Source organism: Glandiceps talaboti, chromosome 16, assembly GCF_964340395.1.
Source record: "Glandiceps talaboti chromosome 16, keGlaTala1.1, whole genome shotgun sequence".
NCBI lineage: Eukaryota > Metazoa > Hemichordata > Enteropneusta > Spengelidae > Glandiceps > Glandiceps talaboti.
The window spans coordinates 17,816,084-17,842,630 of NC_135564.1; the positions used below are offsets into that span (position 1 = coordinate 17,816,084).

Below are 26,547 nucleotides of genomic sequence, written 5' to 3' on the forward strand. Positions count from 1 at the left end.
TATTTAGATACAAAGTGAGTTCAGATTTATCAGCTTCACCCATAGCCAGCATAGTGCAACTATATATCATATGTAAATACATGTTGTATGCTTGGTCACCAATGAGAAGGGAGTATATTTTGACACAGAGGGAGTTCTTTAACAGACACTGCTCTCAAATCAAATATTTTACCAGCTTCACATGGCCACCTTTACTACTAATACTACTATACTATATTACATGTATATGTACATGTATGGTGACCACTGTTGGATGGGGTTGGGGATGGAGGGGTAATATTCACTATTGTCAGTGATGCCATCTAATTACATTTTAAGACCATTGTTTGTTCTGACCCCATATACACAGTGAATTATATATTAGAATTCATCTTGTCTGCTGTTAATAATAGGAAATGTACATGAACAGTTTTGGCATGTCCAGTCTACAGGGTTTGTTAACTTAGAGGATATGGTCAAAAATGGACTGATTATTCTGTTGGCCATCATCTTTACCCCATAACCTAACGAATACAGGCAACAGGATAAGGTGATTGTTAATGGTAACAAGGTAAAATATTTGTACATTTTTGTGAGCAATCTTTAACCCTTGGTTTCTGTAACTCTACATAATTACCGGTACATGGACACCTTAAATATAGGGTGTCTGGCTTTAAAGGGTTAAAGTCATTTTAGAAAAAATTGGTACAGATGTAGAAGTGTGTGGATTGCAGATGATACAAATCAGGATTAGGCTAGGGAGTCTAAAGCTATTTGCTGCATGTTTTGTACATTGTACCTCTAACCTAAAGTAACCCCTCAACTCCAAAGCTAGAATACAATTATGTGTGCCTCAGTTGTACAGTTGGTGCACTCTTCTACATTCTACATTCATTGGTTGGTCATACTAGGATGATTCACATGAAACAACAATTCTCAGATCGCTGGTTGTCCCTAGATTACCTATCAGATTTCAACTTCAGACAAATTATTGAACTGGGAAAATTAAATTTTCCAAGAATATAGCATTATTGATTAGATGCATCAATCACAGCTCTAAAGCTAAATTACGTATGAACAATTCCAGATGAAAATTTACGAAAGGTACTCTTGAGGAACACATTAATTCATTGAAGTTTATTGAATTTGGATAGGTGGCATGAATATGTAAATCAATTATGCAAATGAGGACCTGGGAACTTGGATATTATGCATGGTGTATTACATGTACCGGTATATTCAAATTTTTTGTAACAAATTGCAATGCAGTGGTTGGCTGAAACCAAGGGGAAGTGTGCAAATGAATGATATGGAACATGTATATTATTAAATGTGTTAATTTTTGACAAATCAGTGTATAGTAGGTGACTGAAACCAAGGAAGTTATGCAAATCAGGGACCTGGAACATGTATATCATTTTTAATCGTATATTCAAATGAGGATCAGGTGTCCATGGCTATGTAATTTGTACCAAAATTTGGAAATGATAATACATTGCTAGATTTTGGAATTTAGAACATATATTTCCATTATACTTTGTAATATACCGTCTAATGTGGTAATTTAATGTGTCTGTTTAATCATTATAGCAGCCGTAAAATGAAAGTTTGCTTTCAGGGCAAGGTTAGTCAGAAATTTGAGAGAATTGGTGCCGAAAGACTATAGTGTGAAATTTGTCTCTAGGGTTTTGTATCCCCATGGTATGCATGGATATTGTTCTTTTTTAATAGACGAATAAAACCAATCCCATTATAATTCTCTCCGATGCTAAAGTATGACCAATTGAGAACTTCCCAACCTCGAAAATCCGAGGTTAGTTAATATGCTAAGCTGTTAGAAATGTGTTAATTGGCCTCATCATCTATATCAACAGAAATAAAGAAGTGTCGGGTATTTGCATAATCTTCTTTTCCATCTTTTCATTGTATGCATGGTGCGCTCAGACCACTATAGAAAGAGGTTGTCTTGCTGCTAGACGTTCGGGCTTCTCCCGACGAAGTTCGCTGTGACGGCGAACGCCCATCCTTGTCGTATTGTAAATTCGGAATAACACCTGAGGTCTAGCAGCTAGACTAGGACATGAGTAGCTGTGGCCAGATTCATATGAAGTATTTATAGTAGGAGCACAGAAACTTCAAAGGCTTATTTATTCTTTATTGTTTAGTATAATGTCGTAGCGTTATTTTACAAATTGTGACGCGAACTTGGCCGCTTTATAATGAACACGCAGGACAATAGCCACCTTAGCTCTGAAATATGATTTGAGAACTCTCTGTCAGCAGTTGTGTCGCAGTTCTCTGAGTGCACATTTCCAAACTTTGACCCGTCTTTTTTACACCTGACCCCATGAAGACGCGACATTACACAAATATCCATTATCGGATAAAATCTGATTTTAGACTCTAGGTTAGATGCTTGCTCTGATTCACTTTTTATGATATTATCCTATAAAAAGTACTCTGTACGTGCGAAGAGTAATATTAGAGTCTAAAATTCGATTTTGTTGGCGTCTGTCAAATCGCTACCTAATCTTGCTGCTAGATGTTCGTGCTTTCTTTCGATACTAATTACTATAAGCGAACGAAGTTCGCAGTTAGGGCTTGCCTTGGATGTTCCATCCTCGATAGCGATGTTCGGTCGTGTGTCGTATTGTATCGGAAGAACATCCGAGGTCTAGCAGATAGACTAATCGCTACCATGAAAAGAGGCCAATGGTTTGCGTGATGTTGAAAATAAAACATCCATATGATTATTATATTGAAACGGCTTAGTGAATACACACAACTAGCACTATAAACGGAGATGTGTTCCAACTCAGACTCAGACCACTAATGAATATTTTCAGTGATCTGAGGTTACACAGACAAGGAACACAAAATTGCAGTCCCGTGCTTTTAAGTTTTATAATGTTTTGCACTCGCAAATCCGTGATCAAAGAATGTACACTTGCTATTGGATCCAGGATGAATAAAGTTTAAACGTTGTAAACCTTTCTCGAATATATTCTGACAGTGATGTTGAATTTGAGGGAAAATTCTGTTTGACAATAGAATAGACTAGCCAAGATTACTGACTACATAGCTCTTCAATGTAAGTGTGAGCAGTGAAGTGAAAACAGCTAGTGTACTTCCCGTTTCTCGGACAAGGCAACATTATATCGCCCTTCACATGCTATTGTTTGTAATTGATAAAACAAAAGGCGTTCTATGGAATATCATATCCCTTCGTCGCTAAAATTAACAGAGACGAGAAAATGACGGAAATGCAAGTTATCGAACATTCAGGACAAACACCTTTTTTCAGTTAGAAAAACTTCCCTTTTTGAAATGGAGATTAGTCCCCAGCATCATTTTCACAAACCTGCGAAGAGGCCTTGATTGACACAACATTGTACAGTCATGGACACAGTCTATCTGAGAGACATTCCTTACTGTTCACAAATACAGACATTTCTACTAGGCTACATCCATTTCGTAGGGTCTATGATCCATCTCAGACCGGTTGACCACTAGTGGTCTGAGGGTCCATGTCGCCCTGCTTGCATACGGAGTAAGTCGCCTACAAAGAGACAGTTGTGAAACCTGGGCTTACCTGAAATGCTAGTATAGTAGTAACTAATGATTTAACGCATCTGTGTTCAAATATCAGCAATAAATCGACTATTTAGTAATTTTACCTCGCCTTGGCTACAAAAGTACTAGTCCCAGTCCGGAGGACCAGAAATCCCGAAATCACAAGTTCAATCGTAAAATTTATGCCCAAGCGGACGCCCGATCAAATGTGGCGGAGTTTGTAAGGCGGGACTTTGAAATCAGTCGGAACTGGAAAAGTTCCGATTTCGACACCTTTTGTGATCGTACCAGCGACTACTATCGTCAAAAAGATGTAAAATGAGTACATATTCGACCGATTGCTAATATTTGATAGCTTTATAAAAAAAATTTTATGTAATTATTTTGTTATTGGTGCGAAAGTATTTTGTTTTCGCACTCGCTATAGGACGGTTACTTTTCGTAGGACGGTGTTGAGCGAAACGCGTGCACCGTCTACAAGCAGGACTGTGAGCCATGGTACAACATCTGAGCACAGACAAGGAACACAGTTTCTTGTCTGTGATGTGAGGTACAACTACTGACCATTATCGGATTGAGAGGTGTGAACGAGTTCCAGCAAGATGCTTAGTTTAGACAAACAAGTTTTATTTACACATAGCCCCAAAGCATAGGCTGGTGGCGTTATTCACCATATGGGTACAGGTGTAAGAAGGTGCTAAAAGGTGTTACTTTTAGCATCGGCAGAATTGTAATGTCTAGAAGTTTGGATGGTTTGAATATATTCCCTTGTTTTTGAAGCTGATTTGTTGTCAAAGAAATAATTCTGATATTTGCAGAATGATGAAATCTTTACTTGTTTTGATATTTCTCTTGTTGGCATGGAATCAATACTGTTCTGTTCAGAGGAAGAAAAGGTGAAGTGTCTTCAACACAACATGCAATGTACACGTAATAGGAAGTTACCGTAGTTACAAATAAATTATAGAGTTTGCCGTTAATAGATATGTATCATCAAATACAATGGTATATTTATGATGTTCATGATGTGTTTACAGCTAAGACTGTGTCGATGTATTTAGACTGTTGTAACCCTGGTAACCGAGATGGGAAATCTGGTAAAACTCGCTACAGTGTCCATACCATGTACCATTATTTTGGTGGGTTTATAGCCTTGATAAACTACCTAGGAACTCCAAGTTAGATTTTACACTCTTCCTGATAGAGAATTCTTGTTTTTAGGAAGTATAGAATTTTGCAAAAACTCTAGATTTTTTAGATCTTGTCAATTCTATTGTACAGGTATTTGGAAGTAAAATTGGTGTACAAGATTTGCAAGGTTGATGTTACAGGTATGTGGTCTCAGCCACCATTACGAATGCTGTTAAAATGAAATTGATCTGAGGGTTTAGAATTCTTGACTAGACTTGCCGGTCTGTCCCAATGGTTGATTTGGGATGGTCTTAATTTCACACTTTACTGTTTAGTATTGATAATCAACTGTACGGAACTATGGCTAGGTAAAACATTTGGAGTAGGGAGTCAGGTCAAATGGTACGGATGAATGAGGGCATTGGATGGTGTTGAAGCACATCGATAGCTTAGTCAACACAGAGGTGTCAACTCTACAAATGCCATTTGTCTTGCTTTCTTGTCCAAAACCATGGAAGAATGACGAAGATGAAAGAACTAAAAAGTGCACACATGTAAGCCGTAGGTACAATAGTGTCAGATATCAGACTGTGTTCAGAGATCTGAACAGTCGGAATCATGCTGCAGAGTATGAGGTAGGCCTACCCATCTCTTCCCCCTCTCTATATTGTATTATACTTTTCTCTAAGAATCTAGGGTCAGAATAATAATCATAATTTTGTTATTGGTATATATATATATAGACTCGGTTGCACTAATTCAGTATCATTAAGGTTGGTGTTATAGAACTTTAAACCATAAATTTGCTAGCTTTGCTGATTGATCTCAACTTTGTCTTCTGAACACCACATTTTTGTGTGGACCTGGCCACGATCAACCAATGATGAAGACGCTAAACCATAACTAATCTCCAAAAATAATCATCTGTGTGTTAGAAATATCCACATCGCAAACTACCAATCATTCACTGCCTTTCATAAGTGGATACTTCCATGCTACTGTGTAGTTGATATTGCTATGTTTTCCAAAGCCTGAAGTTTCGTTACAGAAATGAAACGTAATAGTATCAAGGGAATTGATGTGGAGATGAAATTTAAATCCAAACAAATGAAATATATACATGCTATCATGTGCAAACTGTTACAAATCATTTAATGCTTGGTTGTCACTGTTACTTATTTTTATCATGGCTAATAACCTAAATGTTTAAAGGGACTGTCTTTTGGGAAAACGGTGGCAGTGAGAAGAAACAGAAGAAGGAGAAAGAACTCTAAACATAGTGATAAAGTTTCTCAAGTGTCTAAGATTAGTTACTAAAACTGGTTCATTGTGTAGGAAAATGTATGTATATTAGAAGCCCAGAGGTATTAGGACTGAAAGTCATATAGCTGAATGCCTTAAAGTATGTCATAGTGTAAATCTGGATTTCTACGTTATCAGAAAAAAGTTTATAGAATTTTCCATGCCTCAAAAAGCTACACTCGGAATACCTGTATGCAAATTTTTGATTATCATTAACATAAATTATCATACTTATTTGATATACATTATATGTGTGTGTATTTGTTTCATTTAAATGATTATATGATCGAACTACACATTGTTTCAACCAATGAATATCTCTGTATGATTTCATTACTGGGAGTGGCCCCCCCCCCCCCCCCCCCCCCCAGAATTAATACAGGTGTGGATAAAATAACATTGTGATTACCTTAAATACACCTCGATATAGTGTACATAGGTTACTTTTGGTGAACTTGTAGAGTACAGTTTTCAATTCATCATCAGACATGTGCCAGTGTTTTGCTAAGGTTTGAGAGGCCTGTAGACTATAAGAATATAAGATACATCGTGTCGCTGTGCCCTCAACTGATGTGTGAGGGCGCCCCATCATGGCGTACCTTATAGACTTAAAAGCTTGGCAACACTGACAGAGGGGCAATCTGGGAAAATTTGATTAGCTTTCCAAAGTTTGTGTCATTATTTTGATGGTGAACGCAAGTAAAATAAATGTAGCTGGGGAACTCCGGTAGATTTTATCTATGTCCTATTCCTAACAAAAACACTGTTCTTTTATGAGCATGCATGGTGTTTATATAGTCTATTACCATCAATACTGTATATTGATATTGTCCTGAATACTAGTGTAGTATTGAAATACAAAGGTGATATGAGGACATAGCCATTATGCAAACGTCTTATCTCTAAAAAGTCTAGTTTCTGTAAGTTTGTAACGCTTTGCAAGTATTTTGATAAGAAAGTGATGTCAGTCATGCCTCAACAGTAATGAGAAAAGAAGATAAGAGAACCTGCTTTATTTCACTACTGATTTCACTACTGATAAGTGAGAAATACCAGATTTCTACACGACCCTTCACCCTTACAGGTCAAAGGTCACATCCAGTGTGGGTTCAAGATTGATGATTGTGCAGTAAACTTTTAATCAGACCAGTTTATTGTCTGATTCAGTGCATTTCTGATGAATACCAGATACATTTATATATGACCCTTAACCTCCAAAGGGCAAAGGTCATATCCAGTGGGACTGTAGACAATGTGACTATATAATTTATTTTTATAATCTTATCAATTCAGCTATTACAGTAAATATGATAAATGTTTGTACAGAATTCTAATATTACCTACCATTATTGCAAGCTAAAATCCCATATATACAAAAGCCGAATAGATACAATACAATTAAAAAACTACAAAACTAAAAACTACTATGGGTAGAAACCATTCCAATCTGTAATTCAAACTCTCATCCAAAATGTAGAACTTTGTGACTTTATATGGTCAATAACTCAGGACAATTTGAGTTAAGTGATTCCTGTTTATAGGAACTAGTACTGTATCTAAATTGAAATAAAGTTAGTAAGTGTTTCTTCTTAAAAATCAATCATTTGTATGCATGTACATGACTTGTAAATGGGTCGGGTTGATAGATTTCCATTCCTTTTCATGTAGATCGTATTGTATAGTCGGAAATTGTTCAGTGTTACTCTAGTAGAGTAAGAAATCAAACCACTGTGTATTTACATGTACCTCAGAACATTTTATGAAAATGCAGCAAAGATTCAATAAGATAGCCATTAGTTGTTGGATTTCAGGCCTTACTTTATTTCAATGTACGTTGATGACACTGTATAGTCGGAAATTGTCTAGTGTTACTATAGTAGAGTTAGAAATCAAACCACTGTATATTTACATTTACCTCAGAACATTTTATCAAAACATGGCAAAGATTAAAAAAGATAGCCATTAGGTATTTTATAGTTGGAAATTGTCCAGTGTTACTATGGTAGATAGAGGTAGAAATCAAACCGCTGTATGTTTACTTCAGAGCATTTTATCAAAACTGTGATAAAAATACAACTTAGATATCCATGAGTTGTTGACTTTAGGTTTTACTTTATTTTGTACATACAACTCATACTAAATCATTACTACAACTATTAGACATAATTTTGTTTTCGAAAGAAATGCAGTCATTAGTTGTTGCAATTGTAAAAATAATCATGGTACTGAATAAAACTTAAAAAGTGCATTTTTCATTTTCAATGGGACCTGCTAATTGGCGTAATAAATATTGCCGAATTACTGACAAGTAAACAATTTTTTATTTTTAGAATCCAACTATTGTCACAGGAAGTTCAGTTGAAATTTTTTCCGTTGACAAAACTTGTCACAACTTCCTTCTAAGACTTCTTCAAATGATGTACTGATGAGGGATGTTTTAATGAAGATAATTTTTATGCAGTCTCTTGATTCTAGTAACAGTATTTTTGGATGTTAAAATATGGCACTTGCTGGAGGCAATACATGGATGTATTGATGGGAGCAATATGACAGAAGTATGTTACATGTTCCAAATGAAATTAACGTGACAACTTGCCATAAAATGTTGATCTATTCTCAAGTGATGTTCACTGCATGACTTGTCTATTTGTATGGTTATAAAACTGTGATATAAAAATTAGTACTGATGAGTATTTATTATAGTTAGTATCAAGTAGTATTGACAATGCTGGAGGGTAGTATGTTACATGCACCATGTAATTAATTGGAAAGGAAGGACAGAGAGGGGAAGGAAAGAAGAAGGAAGAGAGGGTAGAAAGGGAGGGGAGAGGATGAAAGTGGGCAAAAGCGAATGAAAATAGAGAAAGGAGAGAGCAAGAGGCGACAGAGAGAGAGAGAGTGCATACACTAAAACTGTAACAAACTTAGTACATGTGCAACTGCATCCATACAATATATTCATACAGTTCAACAAGTCTTCTTACATATGTCTAGTAAGTCTAAGGTACCTGTCTCTTGACAATCAAGTCTCCTTCATACCTCACATCAACATCTCAACCGTACATATCATATTATTTGACCTTTTACAGAGTGCTTTGAGTGAAAAATTGATATTTCCAACTCTTTTTAAGATGCGTTGTATTTTCATTCATATGACATATTGTGTACTGTCACTAATTTCTTGTTCTGATTAGTTTGGATCTCCATAGGAGGAGGATTAGCCTAAGTTCTCATTACCATTAAGTTTATGTTCCTGATATTTTTAGTTATTGTGACCTCAAGATATAAATACACAGTCACGATTTTGAGACAGATTTTCTAGGAATTGTAACGAGAGTGGATTGTGGTGGGTTTTAATATTTCATTCGATAGAAAGTGTACAGATAGAAGGATTATTGAAATGACAATTTTATACATCAGTACCTGTATATCCATGTTCATTTATGTGTATATTGGATCACCTTCCATCACAGTATTATCAGGTTTCAAAACTTGAAACTTCAAAATAGTTGTTACTCTTGTGACCAGAATGCAACATTAGCAAGATTTATGTATATGTGTTTGTGTGTGGTGTCTTCATGTGTTTGAGATGACTCTTTGGTTGGACATACATTATTTCTACCTGTACGTTATCGTAGTTGAGGTAGTACGTAGCAATACATAGCTGTGTGTGTGTGTGTGCATATATCTGGACATATTTTGATTGGTTTCCAGGATCAGGTGTTTTGTAAGTGTTCAGAATCCGGGATTTTAGCCATAGTTCATTTATAACAGTCCTGGCCACCATGGCAAATATTGGAAATTGAACTAACGGGTATTGAAACCCAATTCGGTATAATGCCTATGGTTTACTGTGTGACAGTATGGAAAGGTGTCAACTGTCATATGTCATCCAGGTTCCAAGACATTTTCAGGATTGATTGAAAATTTGTTTGCATTATGTACAACAGTGAACTGTTCTGAATACATGGTGGGTCAAAGGTTAAAGTTCAGCGTTCTGTCAGTGGGGTCAAGGTCCTGTCAGCTGGGTTGGTGTAATACACTTGTTATTGTAACAAAACGACATGATAATCTTATACTTTCAGTCACAGTTTTGTTCAACAGCAAAACTAAACTGTACTTTGGTAGTGTGTTATATTAGTATACTAGAAAACTAACTTTTAATGTTGTCATTTCATTGTTTTGCATCAGTGAAATATTTCAGTTTGTAGCAAATAACTTTTATGTCCGTATTATTAAAAAAAAATTTTTTGGATGTTTTTGTATCATCGTCTATAAAATATTCCAAACTGTGTTAACAAAAAGGTGAATTATTGAAAAACAAGAATTTAAATGTTTTCATTTCATCATCTGTGAAAAATTTCAGTTCGGAACAAATATATTTATTTTTTTCTTTTCATTCTGCTCTCGTTACAGATTTAAGAAGATGGCTGTGTCGTCTTACGACCAGTTGCTTCATCAGGTAGAATCGTTAAAAGCAGAAAACTCTCATCTCCGCCAGGAATTGCAAGACAACTCCAGCCATCTTACCAAACTTGAATGCGAAGCCTCCAATATGAAAGATGTGTTGACACAAATACATACAGGAATGCATGAAGAAGATACAAGCCCAGAGGGTACAGTGAATGCTGCCAATGTGCCTGATTCTGTAGATCAAAATTCCAATGGTAAGAAAAAAATGATGCTATATACTTAAAGCCCCTCTCATATGATCAAAATCTAGGTAGAAAACAGTAGTTGTGTGGCAGAGTGAGTGATAAAATAGGCCATTCCAGACTACAAACAGGAAATTGAGAATACAGCGCCCTCACTCAAATTGGGGGTATCATCACCTCATAGTACCGTTTCTTAGAGATTTGTCCCATGGTATTCTGTAGAAGTGTAAATCAGGAATGTTTTTCATATTGTTCAGACATTGAGGAAAGCAGCAGTGCTCTATGATTAACTGAGTAACCCCCAAGGTGCACACAGACAGGAAGTAGAGTGCCACCATGGCAAATTTGGGAAAGGACTATTGGTCCTAAATGAAAGAATAATCCCATATAATCCTTATGGCTACATTTATAAGATAACGCACATGCTATGACCCAGGAGTGAAACTTGTCCCTTTAATTAAAGCCAGGATTCATCTGAAATTCTCACATTAATATTATCTTATCAGTGGTTCCATAAGGATTACATAGAATCATTCCTTTGTTCTGGATCATCTTTTTCTGAAGCTCTGACAGGCGATGGTTTTTCACACCTATCCATAATCCTAATCTAAACTGGGTCTTTAACTCTAAGAACGAACTTCATCTACTGTATTGTGGATGGCACAGTATATCTCTGACGTCCATGACAGTGACTCACAACCAAACTTGAAAGCCTCAGTGTCAACTGAACCTACAGACTGACTAGAGTATGATCATGAAGCACACATTGTACTACTATACATTGAGTTCCACCCATAACTGTATTTGCAGCATTTGCCATAATTGTCTCTCTGTTGCTTAGTTTTCTAGAATTTAAAAACTTAATGAGCACCTGTGATAGTTTACATTAGTCTACATTGAATAGTACTTTTGAAAAATGAAAATCCATGAAGTGATATAAAGTTACCCATGTAAAAATCTCAGTATGTATGAAAGTGTAAACATGGTATAATATTGCAAGATTTAGTGATATCCCCTAGAGCTTTAAAAACCAGTATAAATATGTAATACAAATCTTTCTGTATTTCAGTATAAAGACAGGTAACATACATTAACCTATTTACAGTATATTGACTTTTCAAATTGGACTGATTTGTGACGATCATCATTCACTCAACCCTGAAAATCTGTCAGCAATTTCTAATTTCTGGAAAAATGTCAAATAATCAGTGCACTGAGCTCTAGAATTCGCATGATTTGATCCACGTAGAGGTCATCTGATTTCAATCTTATTCCACCTGACTTAGGGTGTCTTAAATTGTGTTTATTCTACTTCACTTAGGGTGCCCTACCTGTCGTTTCTGGATATGAAGTTTTGGAATCTGATTGCATTTTCAAAGTTATTGATGCACATAACTAGGATTACTTAGTATATACTTTTATATTTTGAGTTCAAATTGTTAAAAACTTTCTTTAGAATTGGATCTGCAAGGTAAAAGCTAAAATTAACATTCCTTGCGTGATACAGTATTGCCTATTATATTTTATTCTTTTCTCAAGATGTCTAATTGACGAAAAGAGCAGAAAAATGTACAAGTTTGGTAGCTTATTATTTTATCACATGTTGGCACAGTACCAATTTAGACACCATAAAAGGGGCAAGTCAGAAGTTGTGGGATGAAGTTTATTTCAAGGAAACATATCGGAAATTACTCAGTTGAATAGCTCTACCAGCAATGTATTCATCACACCTCACAATAATCTCCTGTCTGACTCACAAAGTTCACAAAAAACCCATTGATATAAGAAAATCTCTGAAAAATAACCAAGAAAGGTGATCCACACACAGGAAAGGAACACCTTTACATGTACCATATGCATCTCCCTACACATACATGTATTAGTATGCTACCATAACTTTCACATTGGAGATAAGAAACAACAAACACTAGTTATCTCTGTTTAGCCTCTGTGCACAAACCTTCTGATAGGCTGTATTACTGATTAGGTGGGAAATTGATGCATGAAATAACAAAACGTATGCCTTTGTCAGTTTGTGTATGAGGGAATGAAAGATAGACCGTTAAGTTGGCTGATAACGACAATTATTTATAGATCAGTAAAAATATAGTAGTTAATTTGAAATTAGGGCAATGTGAACATGTCTTGTGGCCATTTATATATTACAATGTACATTGGGGATATTTCCTGTATGACATTTATTTAATGTATTGTCTCTTTAGCCAGCACTTTTATGCTGCTAGCAAAAGAGATATCGTTGCAAAGACTGCAGGTTATACTCATAGTGGATAATATTTGTACAAAATTGTGAAATGTGTTAATGTGGACATGATTAGTAGTGTGTAATGGATAAGATAATAACTGATGGACAGGAACACCAGTGTTGGTGAAAAGTGCATATGATGGAATCTCGATTTTGTTTTGGGGATGGGGGTTTGAACCGAAGTCAATGAGTACTTGTGACTTTAGTAAGATCTCTCAGATTACCTATCAGCGTTCCTATATATAAAATATATAACAGTGGCAGTAATTTGACAAGACTTGGGTACCCTGTTATGAACACAGAAACGGAAAGCTTTGTAGCATTTAGATGTATCCTCACCTTTTCATATAAACATATATTGTTATCTATGTGATTCTGTCTGAGAGATTCATAAAATGAAATATTTTCTCCATAATAACCACATCTAGAAACACAAAGGAAGTGATAGTACAAATTTTCAAGACGTTACATGATAAAATTCCGATCCTTGCTGTCATCACCTGTACATCTATCAAATTGTAGACTAAACTTCATACAATATTCATTAGTGTGTCTGGATGAATTAATGTCATCGGTTCAAGACAAGGAACATGCCATTGTTTAACTCATTTGCATATAAAATGAGTTGTCATTCATTTCCCATGGCTGAATTAGTGCCTTCATTTCCAGATAAGAATACTATTGTTCTGCTAATTTGCATATCAAATGAATTGTTAGTCATTTCCCAGGACAGAATTAAAGGGGAACGTCACTTCAGGAAAATAAAGGTATTTTCATAAACTTTGGGATCTGAAAAGACATTTCATGATTTTATATCATAAATATTTACTTCTTTTGCCAAGAAACACCAAATTGAAATACTTTTTCACCTGTATTGATGTTTCTTTGTTACACGTCTTAGCAAACATGAATATGTATAAGATAAATATTTGATATTCATGATTTCTTCAGTAGTTATTTTCTTCAGATAAATAATTAGGAATGTAGACTGTTCACCTAATAAATATTCATATCAAAATGAATTATAAACCGTTTTCCACTGTGTTTTGTTCAAAATAACAAGCATTCCATTGTTTGGCTTATTTGCATATAAAATGAATTGTCTCTTATTTCCTCAGTCCATAGTTATTCCCTTTAATAGTCAAGACAAGTTGTTGGGAGTTGTTCTCCAATTTGCATATAAACCTAGTTGTCAATCATTTCCCCTGACTGAGTTAATGTCTTCATTTCAAGATAAGAATGCTATTGTTCTGCTCATTTGCATATAAACTAAAATTATCAATCATTTCCCTGAGATTGATGTCTTCATTTCAAGATAAGAATGCTATTGTTCTACTCATTTGCATATCAAATAAAATATAGACCTTTTCCTCTGTCATAATTTATATCCCAATTTGAGATGAGACCAAGGCTATTGTTCTACTCATTTGCATATAGTATGAGTTGTCCATCATTTCCTTCCTCAGAATGGATGTCTTTATTCAAAGATAAGAATTGTATTGTTCATTTGCATATAAAATGAGTTGTCAATCATTTTGCCTTCCTGTCCAGGTAATGCTGATAACTAATTATCTTCAATACTCATTGCATTATTGATGATGGTTGCTTTAGTAGAAATTTTCACCTTGAGGGACCTGTCCACGTGCAAAAATGACCTTAGTATTATCAATTCTGACAGATACATTTTGATAAGTATATTGCTGGAAACGATCTTTTCATTGTATGTTGTGTCTGCAGTACAGTATATAAATGTAATACAAAGCACTAAATGGGAAAGTTGAACTACCAACAGAACAATATTTCAAATGTACAACAAAATCACCCAGACAATCTCATTCACATGTCTCACAAATTATAATTGTCTGCTCTGCATCTACTGAAGTATTCAAAGAACAAGTATCAGAACACATGAACTCTTTCACCATTGCTAATGATGTCCACACACATGTACATATTCACAAGTATCAGAACACATGAACTCATTTCACCATTACTAGTGTTGTCCATACACGAACATATTCACAACAAGTATCAGAAAACATAAACTCTTTTCACCATTACTAGTGATGACTACACACGTACACATGACTACACACGTACATACTCACAACAAGTATCAGAACACATTAACTCTTTTTAGATTTTATGGAAAACTCAAATATTTCAGAATCTTCATAATTTATGAAGAGGAAAGGTACAGAGTGTACTATTTTGTCATGGATAAAATTTAGTCATTTCTTTTCATGAATTTTATATGTTGTGTCGGTGACCATTGATGTGAATAATGCAATACTATATAGTAGACAGGTGAGTCAAAGTGATCCACCCACTTTTGAAAATGACAGAAATGCTGTCAGAGTTGACAGCTTGTCGTTGATGACAGTACTTATTACTGTGTTGATTTCTACGTGGGTGTAGGTACATGGTGACGGAAATTAACACATATATAGAACTATGGAAATATTTGAGGACTAGGTATTGTTAGAAATATTAGTCATTTCCCAGATATGAAATTACTGTTTAAGCTAAGTAATATTTAATGATAGTAGACAATAGCTGTGTGCAGTACAAATGTAGGTGGTCGACTAAAAATGAAATATCTGTTAAAGAAAAAATAATAAAACTATCTCCATGGTTGAATTGAGTCAGGTCTGGGTATTTATCTAAAGTATCTGTAGTACAAATAGTTTGAATGGGTTTTGTAGGATGATGCTGTATAATTGTATTACCAACAATATTCTGTGGATCTGCATGTCAATTTGCAGAAAAGAACCAATTCTTGATACCTGCTATTGCGTTTTACTTTCATGCTAGAAAGTAAAAAATAGAACAAGAAGGTTGACTTATTCTCAGTACCTGCAGTATCATTTTACCACATGCTAGAGGGTCAAAATAGAACAAGAAGACCGATTTTACCACATGCTAGAGAGTCAAAATAGAACAAGAAGACCAATTTTACCACATACTAGAGGGTCAAAATAGAACAAGAAGACCAATTTTACCACATACTAGAGGGTCAAAATAGAACAAGAAGACCAATTTTACCACATGCTAGTGGGTCAAAATGACAAGGAGATCGACCTGTTCACTGTGTATTTATAGTAGTATTGTACCTGATGTTAGAGAGTCAAAATAGAACAAGAAGGTTGACTTATTCACTCACATATATTGTAATGTGTGTAATGCATAGCACAGAAGTCATGATGTCAACCAAGAAATTGAGTGGCTGGTATTTTCATGATGGACAAGAGTAATAGGTGATAACATTGTTTTTTTTCTGGTAATGAGAATTGAAATTGTATTCTGCATTAGATATTTATAAATATTTTAGGTTGGAATTTGTGTCTACTTTATGTAGCAATTTGTGTATAGTTTGCATTCATGTATAATATCCACATTCTCAATGCTTGGTGTTGTGTATATGTTATATAGGCATAGATTTCATAATCTAATAACAATGTATCGCCTGAGTCTGAGTATTGAAGTGCTTTACAATACGTTTATTAGGAAACTCAGTGTCTGTCTGTGAAGCCCATAGGAATAACGTTAACTGGAAATGTGGTATTATGCGTCCGACTTGCATTATTTTTAATGGACTCACATGCTTGTAGTCAAAATCAGCAGAATATTATCTGTACATGCTTTCCGTAAAGGTTGTTCTTAAATTATCTAGACATTCCAAAACATATAAACATATAATTTCTCGAATGACAAACATATTTCCACATATTGTCTAGCTTCCATGTAATTAATATTTCATAATTTAATCATCATATTTCTCATTTTTAATACTAATATGATATCTCTATTGTTAATTTGATGGCAGATGGTCCTCCAAAAGCTATTATCATCTATTGTTTTAGTAAATTAGGGCAAGTAATTAACATAGATAAAAAGACGATGATGTCATTCTCTGTCATTATCTTGTCCGTTACAGGTGAACTGCCAGCAGAGATGCCCGCCAGTGGTGTCACGTTACGTCCCAAGACACCGCAAAGTCCCTTTTCTAGTAGGTCTTCCGACACCACCAGTAGTAGTCACTACAGCGGGTCATCGTCAGGAAGGAACACACCTCATAGTAAACTATCACTTGAAATATTAGCCAGACTACAGGAGTTGGACAATGAAAGGTGAGTGTCTCATCAATTGTGTCAATATTTGTGAAATGTTACCGACGTTTTTAGAAGTTAAATATTGTTTGAGATATTAGTATGACTGCAGATATTTGATGAATACAAGTAAAAAATATAACTATGCTGTCAAATTTCATGAAATATTTAGTGGTATTTTTGTGTCGTTGTAAGGAATTTGACAACAAAAGGTAAGTGTCTCATCAATTGTGTCAAATGTGAAATATTAGTGGTTTTAGAAGTAAAATATCGCTTGAAATATAAGAATGACTGAAGGAATTTGATGACAAAAAAAATGTGAAAATATATATTTATGTTGTCAAATATTATGAAATATTACTGGTGTTTATAAAGTAAAATATCGCTTGAAATATTAGCATGACTACAGGAATTTGATAACAAAAGTAAGAATCTTGCGAATGTAGTCAAATTTTATGAAATTTTACTAATGTTTCAAAAGCAGGTGTTCATCGCTTAAAAAATATTAGCTTGACTAAAGGAATTTGATAACAAAAAGTAAGAAATACATTAATGTTGTCAGATATGAAATATTAGTGATGTTTTTGTGTGTTTATACGTAAATTAGTACTTAAAATATTAGCGTGACTAATGGAGATAGTGAAAAGTATGAAATATAACAATATCAAATATGGAAGATTAACAGTGTTTTTACATGTATAGGTAAATTATTGCTAGATATATTAGCTTGACTAATGGAATTTGATAACAAAAAGTGAAAAATGTAATAATGTAGTGAAATATTATAAAATATTAGTGTTGTTTTGTGTGTACTTATAAATGATCACTTGAAATATTAGCTTGACTAATGGAATTCGGTATCAAATGGTATTAAAGTCTAGTATGGATATAGTCTAATATGAAATGTTAACAAGTGTGTGTGTGTGTGTGTGTGTGTGTGTGTGTGTGTGTGTGTGTGTAGTTGCCAATAGCTACATGTATGTAGTGATTTGAGCTTGGAAGAATTGAGAGTATGGGGTATGAGGGTGGGGGTTAGAAATTGACTCTTTTCCTTATCATCGCCCACATAGAATATTAACCAGATTACAGACATTTGACAGAGATCTGCTGTAAAAGGAATGTTGTACATGTATTATAACATTAACAATGGTTTCATGTCAAGTTGAAAAGTGAAAAGTTGAAAATAAATCACTTGTGTAAACTATGATATAATAATAACTTGTGTGTGCATTGTGTGGAACAGTTAGTTGGTAAAAGCTGCCAGAATTCTCATACTTGCATGCATGAATGTGTGTAGTGTGTCAATCATGTGTCATATATTTGTGTATGTGCTGTACTTTTGATTTTCATTCATTGTTATCAATGTTCAGACATTCACACTTGTGTAGAATGCTTCCTAAATTTTTTTAAAGAAGATAGTGAAAGTGAACACTTATCTTCAAAGATTCAATATGATAGTACTAGTACATACATAACGCATGGTTATTTAATCTTATATCTTCACTAGCCTTTGTTAAAGTAGGGAATATTGTGTCAGGGGTTTGCACAGGTTTTAGAACCATGGTAAAATAAAAATAAAAACCTGGTAAAATTGGGTTCAATGGATAAAGTAACATATATATAACATAATTAACCTAGTTCAAATCAGAGTTAGTTGATTGGAATGTTCAGAGAGAAAGGACAGTCTTGATTGTACTCGCTAGGAGAACGTACTACACAGGATCAGTTTAAAGAACAAACAAAATAGATTATGAGGAACGTTGTACAGCTTTGAAAATTATCTAATTTAAGATTTTATTCCTTGAAAATTATAGCAAAAAGTGCTGCATCATCAAGGAGTGGGTGTATCGTGTTGAGGGGAGAGGGTTGTCCCCTCATGATAGGTATAGCAAGTCCTCAGCTTAGCTTGTTAGATTAGATCATTTGGAATTTATACACTAAGTCATCTACATGTATGAATACAAGCTGTAATACAAATGTAGCTGTATACACTAGAGCTCATGGCAGCTTGTAAGATCATCATATTTGTGAATTACTATACACATACATCTTTCACAGCATGGTGATTGCGTGAGAATGAAGTGTGAATTATTGCCATGGGAGGGTAAAGGTCATGGTTTAGATTTTGTGGTTTCATCTCACAATATCACAAACCACTTAAATGGATATTTGGGTTTGTGTACAGGTGCAATATATGAACTATACAAACTATACATGAATTGTATGGGTCAATCAGCAGGTGTCGAAACCAATTTGTGTTAAATGTAGCTACACTGTAGCAGTTGTCACGTTTTGAAAGTACAGATTGTTGTTTGAAGTGTATATACATCATGCTTGGTTCAATGGTAATGTAGTCAGTGCATCTACAACCAGTGATAGTGAAGGGCTATATTTCAGTGCAGAGGCTAGAAATGTCGTAGAGCAATGAGAACATATTGTGTGCTGGGGAGAATTTGCATCAAGATATCTTGACTCCAAGTGTCAAATTCTGGACAAGGAAGTGGAATTTCATGGTTTCTTGGAAGATGTGGTATTTGTCTTTTGTATTAGTTACATATATTATTTTATTTGACATCAGGAGTTGAGAGACTATGGGTCCCTAGGCAGTCAACTCTCTAAAGGTAATGTCTGAATGTGTGAGTTTGGTCTGAGATCTACTGACTGTCTATGTATATGTCTGTCCTTATGACATTCTTGGTGACAATTACAGCATATTTATAATAGTAATCTTAAGTAGTCCAGGTAAATTTGGAAATTCATTGATTTTGTCACCACTGTGTATTAAATGGTGTAGTTAAAGCATGAGGAAATCCAAGTACCCTGGGAAAACCTGTGTTCAATCCGGTCAAACAGAACAACATCCTCCGTACGAATATACCTGCTTAATTTAATCAAACCCAGCCAGTGTTGAGTGGATTCAACCCCTGCACTGCAGTGATAAGAGGTAAATGAGCTACATTTTGTAACCATTCATATTTGCCACCGTTCGACAAGTCCATAGTTTGATTTTAGATCTTGAATTTTTCTACTGAGTTTAATAGTAGGATATCACTTGTGACGTACCTAATCCATAAAACACCCATACAGTATAGGTTAGAAGGTAGTCATGTAACATATTGAATACTCTGTGTACATGTACATGTAGATGTAGGTTTCGTTTCTAGAAAATATTTTGACTCTGCAAGTAGAAAATTTTACTTTCAACTATGAACCCAGAGTCCATGAATGTTAATTTTCACATATAATAGATACTTGGTTTTACTATATCAATATACTATTATTTCTATATTTGTAGAACTGTCTAATATTTGATTATTTAACTATATTTGTAGAACTGTCTCTCTGTTTGGAAATTTCAGAACCTTAAAAGTCAAATAGAATGTACATCTTTTGTGGAAGCAACCATCTGTCTATGTTAACAATAGTCCTCTAGGCAAACACCGATATTTTCCATTTACTATCTGCTATTTTTAATATATTTACAGATTTTAACTTTAAATGTATTAATAGAGACATGACTTGGTGTATTGTGTGTTTCTTGACAACTCTAATACTCAAATTATTTCACCATGACATTTTTTTCCCTATAGACATATTTATCAAAATCGATATTACATCCAGACTAATGCGATGCCTTGGAGATAGTTTTTTTCCCCTATTTCACTGACAGGTTTAGCCATCCTATTTTAGGGTTTCAAAATACAATCTGATGTTGGAATATGGCTCCATTGCTAAATATTTACCTCTAATTACTTGGTATACTTTCATTTGTTTTCAGTTTATTGTTCTGTGAGTGATAGCCTTCTTCTTGTTATATGGCAGGTTATCAATCACAGAACAACAAAATCACAGAAAAAACAAAATGATTGTATATGAAGGAAATAGAGGTAAATAACGCAATGCAGTCAGGGTGTATTCCTAAATCAGATTTTAATCAGATTGGATAGGGGACAACAATTCTGTCATTGTATTTGTGAAATTGAATTAGGTCATCTGATTTTCAGCATTGCCTTCCGTGAGGATTTATGTAACAATATATATTTGCTTCATTGATATACATTAATAGTGCAGTTGTCATCAGACAGACATCACAAAATGAAAGAGTGACATTTTATGATCAAAAGATGAAATATTCCATTGTTGTGAGTCAATAGTGCTGTACCTGTCATTCCAAAGTGTTTTGAAGTCTATTGCCTCAACTGTACAGTAAATATGATGAATTTATTTGATAGAAACTTAATTATGTTTTCCAACCTTTGGATGTACTCTGAATATCAGGAATACAATGTATATGGGAATGTAATGAAATTATGTCAAACAAATGGAGAACTTGAAGGAAAACAGAAAGATGGGTAAAAGGAAGTTTAATAAGTAAAATCTATGTGTTGTCACGTATTTTAGAGTTTCAAATGAAAATTCTACTGTGGAAGCAAATCCCAAATTTTTGCTGACATCTTGTCGGCCTAGTCAGGTATGTATTATAATGAACTGTTATTGTGTGTCTTCTCTGTCTATGAACAGGTATATTAATTTGTCAACATTTTTATAAAACTTCATGAAATTTAGCAAGTATCTAAATCTATAGACTGTAAGATATATTGTGTTATTCTGGTCAGCTTGACCACCCTCATGTGGCTGCTAAGGACAAAATGGCTCACACAGGATCTCATGAGATCTGCCACGAGATGAAAAACGCCTTATTCTGCTTTCTTTAAAAGTGACCACAGGTTGCATAGCGCCAAAGGTACTGCCAGCCTCAACTTTTGTCAAACTTCCAAGTACAGTTCCAGGTCAGGACTACGACATGGTGTATCTTCCAAACTACCAGAATTTGAAATTCTTTGTAATATCAAAACCGATCATTGTGTATGTGTACCTATATTTCTAATATCCTGGTTGCCAAGGCATACCCTGACCTAGTTACGGTTTCAACTCATGATAAAAGACCTGAATTCAGAATTATCTATTAAGATTCTACAGACATCTTTCAGTTGAGTGAACAGTAATAGAAAATCTAATCAGATCGCTTTTTAAGACATAATGAAGTCAGAGATAAATCAAATTTGTGACTACAATTTTTGACAAACCTAAAGAACTGAGCGCTACGATTTTACAATTTTACGTTTAAAATTGAAAGCTGAGAACAGACACTATATCAACTTGGCCCTGTACTTTTACTGCTATCCTAATCTAACATACAGCTGCCTTCATTCTACTTTTTTTTAAAAATATTTGGGACTTGAATAATTTTCATGCAGTTAAACATCACTTCTATCTGACGGATCATAAATACACAAATACCAAAAACTATCTAGTTGTAGATAAAACACAGTCGATCTCCACATCAAAAAATAAGATATCTTGAATCTGTGTGTAGGTAAAAACGCTGTCGATCTCCACATCAAAAAATAAGATTTCTCTTTGTAGTAACTGAGTACATAAACAGCTGTTGTGTAGCTTTGAAACTAAATCGAAATGTTATTTTTTTTTATATTTCTGTCAAGTTTTTGACATTTTGTTTGTACAAGGTATTATTCAACTAGAAAGAATACCATGACTCACAGTGACTAGGGACCCTTATGTGTCCCTATCTTACACTGATAGGACCACCTAAGTTAGTGAATTAGTGGGATTGATGTAAAGTAAGTTCAGTCAGTTGACTTATTGAAGTTATTAGAAATGAAACATTATTATATTATCTAATCATTAACATTATTGATATTAAACTGAAGGAACTATCCAAATGGAATGTTATGTGGCATATTGTGTTAGGCTCTTTCCTATTGGCTGGCAAAAGAAAAAGCTGATATACAAATGCATATCATCCAATCACCAGATATGTTATATCCGTGATCAGTTTCCTTCCAAGCTTTTGATCACGCATTCCAGCATGAAAGTAACAATGAGAATCTATTGGTTAACAAAAAATGCTATTGTTAGCGAGGTAGTGGTTCTATTCATCAAATATACACATGTATTGTACACAATAAAAGAACCCATCAGTAGCGAAATATCAGATATTAGATTAAATCATGCAAAAAAGAAACTGTACTGCATGCGGTTCCCACGGCAACACATCTCCGCAGCCATATTGAGTAAAGGAAGAGATTGATTTGAAGTACAGAAATGTAACAACCAAATTCACATTTCTACATTTCAATGGCTGTACGAGTTTTGATCGATATGTGTATGAAAAAGGTAAGTGGATATTTGAGAGAATTAGAAACGTAAAATAAACTAAGTAGGTTGCGTGTCAAATGGGACGTGGATTTGTAATCGTTTAAAGAGATAAGTCGCGGAATCTGGGGAATGTATAAGTTTGCATATGAATATTTTAATAAACAACTTGTCAGTTTCTAAGATCTAGCATATAAATCATAAATTTGTATGTAAATTGTGGATTTTGGGCATCATTGTAAAATATTAAAAGTGATGGACTTCGCTTTACTTATTTCCTTTGAGAAAGCCACTATTTATGTCAAATGAAAAATGGATGAATGTTAAAGTGTACTATTCGGTGATGTAAAAAAAAGGGGTCAGTGAAAGTAAATCTAGTGAATAAAACTGAAAGATACACATAGGGAAAATTACTGTCTGTAAAACGCAGCTAATTTCAATCCTCGTTATACAAATGCCATGCACATGTATTGACTACCAAGTGACAATTGTGTGATCAGTCTAGGGAAGTATGTATGAAAGCAGTTTTTGTTTCACTGGTTGTACTTTCTTCAGGTCAATGTCTGAGATTGAAAACAGCTAGCAGATATCTTTTTTATTGGAAAATCATAAAAATATGGTTTCAAATGTTACGAAGATGAGACTGTTTTTGCAAGGGGCAGTATGTAGGTAAAATGTGCCTATATTCCCCAAATCACATCACTGGACTTCCCTAGAGCAAAATTGAAGTACAAGATATGGAAATACATACAATGACGTTACCCTTCTGTGAATAGTAAAAAAGTGATCTGATGCTGTATTTGCAATAATATGTCGTAAAGTTCTTTTTCCTTGCTGCCCACCCTTTCCTATAATGTTATCTGAAATGGAACATAGTCTTAAGTTTTGTATCCTGAAACACTTACCAGTTGACTTTTGATACACTAAGATTTGTTGTGTGTTCTTTCCATCTTTGTGTGTTCTGATTTTTCTTACCCAAAAAGTTGAAACATAGAGAATTGTCTTTGGTTTAGAAGTAGACTGGAAAGGTAAACATGTTTTTTTTCTCTACTATTAAACTACATAAGTAGAATGTCTGGAGAATTGCCTAGGATGGTATATTTCGTTTAAATATAACCTTCTTGAAAATAGCGCCCTCTACCAACATAGCAGAGAGATTAGAGAAAACTGTGGACAAGACACACTGAATGTAAACCTCTCTGACTACTGTATGAGGTAAAATGAAAACTGAATATATTTCTCACACTTAACAGTGACTATATTTACAATATAAAAAATCATTCCACATAGATATTAACTGTGTGTAATGTTTTTTGTAAGGTTTTGGACCCCAGTATTTAATGAGAGGAGTGGTCTATTTTAAAAGCAATTGTGACTTTTGGATCTGTCTTAGCCTCTACTATGGACATATTGTTCACCAATTTTGGAAACATTAACACTCAAAGTGAATATCTTTCACTATCCTCTCTGGATGCATTCATTGTCAAGCAACATGGTTGACTATTTATATATAATATCTAAAATACCACTTCTGGTAACTTGTAATTTTCCCCTTTCTCTGTTCACATTACCTGGTTTTTTGAAACCCAAACAGTGGATAAAATCAGCTTCAAGGAACGTGGCCAACTATTTACAGTAATATTTAAAATACCACTTGTAGTAACTTGCAATTTTTCCCAGATTTTAGAAAACTCAAACAGAAAATCTAATCAGTTTTAAGGAACGTGGCCGACCATTTTAACATGGAAATAACCACTTGTAGTAACTTGTAATTTTTCCCCGGGTTTTAGAAAACCTAACAGAAGATGTATTTATTTTCAAGGAACGTGGTCGACAATTTAAGTGTAACATGGGAAATACCAGGGATAGTGACTTGTAATGACAAATTTGGATGGAATCTGTATTTGATTGTGTGATAAAGTAGATACTATATGAAATGTAAACAGTCTGTGTTGTCACATGGAAAACAAATTTGATTAAAAAACCACAAGTAGACAGCAATGAATAGTCCTAGCGTGACAGCGATCACTTCAAAAGTTAACTATCAAGGGAGGTTATGATTGATGATAGAAAAAGTCGCTGTCAACTCAAGGAATGATCAATATTTTACATCTACCTGATATTTCAACTTCACTTTTGGGAATAGAATAGTAGGAGATAGTGTGACTTTTGATATCAAATGTCATTGACATTCAAGTTTCATTCACATCAACCCCCCCCCCCCCCCCCCTTCCTCCTCCTGATGGCATGGTAGTTATATTTCACAATTTCGTTATTTGAATCATGTTGAGTTTTTTTGATTGCCTAATTAACTCATAAAGTAAAGAGTCATTTCTCAATGATGTCACTTTCAAGTTCACGTTTCATTTGCATGTCATTGTATGGTTGTGGTAATTATCATTTGCATTTCATTGTAGCAGTGTAGTAATTACAGGTTATAATTTAAGATATACTCATTTCCTGATGGCTTAATTAACGCATTAAAACAAGGACTCATTTTCTGAAGTAATAACTGAAAGTAATTCAATGTTGACCTTTTAGCTTTGGATAAGAAATGATGCAATCCTTGAATATGACGATAGTAAAATATTGAATGATTCTGAAGGGATTATGGTTTTGGTTTCACTGTATTTTATGATTAATATGATCAGAATTCATAGATTCAGAAAAACAATCCTATTCATAAAAATTTGCTGACCATTTCTCATAAAATATTTGTGGAATACATCAATCATGTATTAAAAATGATTCTAGATTTCCTATGCTGTGCAAGGTTTGTCATGGAATCCATATTTCATGACAGAATTTCAGAAATATCTTTTTTTTTGTTAAAATATGTCAGATTTTGGCTCTTACAGTTTTCTTTTTGAGAGGAGTCTATTTTAAAGAGCAATATTTATAATATGAAACCAAAATGGATGTTAAATTTTCAAAAAAATGAAAAAATATGAAATTTTGTGAAAATGTTTGTGAAGTCGTAAAAGTATTCAGTCTGCTGAATGGAAGGAGGACTATTATGTATCTTTGTAAGTGAAGCAGTTTGCTTAAACTCTTAAAAAGCATTTCATAGTTATTATTTGCTGTCAGTCATTTTACATTTGAAGTGTTCAGTCATTTTATTTTGTAAGTGTACTAGGTAAATACGGCATGTGTGTGTCATATGGACGGCATGTTCTATACCTGTATTGATCTTGTAAGGTCAGACATGATAGAGCTGTCTTTCAAAATGGTGTATGACATGTTGTCACAGACTACTTTGCCTTTAATAGAACCTGTCACACCTAGTGTCAATTTTGTGAAATTTCAAACCTGTCGAAATCACTAGATATTATGTAAATATTAAAGTACAGTCATGACT

General features: G+C 34.2%; 1 protein-coding gene across 1 annotated transcript in view; it reads left to right on the top strand.

The window, feature by feature from the left end:
- LOC144447268 (adenomatous polyposis coli protein-like) overlaps positions 1 to 26,547 on the top strand; it is an 88,901-nt gene that overhangs the window by 34,899 nt on the left and 27,455 nt on the right. The window contains exons 2-3 of the mRNA XM_078137185.1: positions 10,402 to 10,652; positions 16,841 to 17,033. Coding sequence (XP_077993311.1) covers positions 10,402 to 10,652; positions 16,841 to 17,033 — 444 coding nt within the window. The remainder of the gene's footprint in view (positions 1 to 10,401; positions 10,653 to 16,840; positions 17,034 to 26,547) is intronic.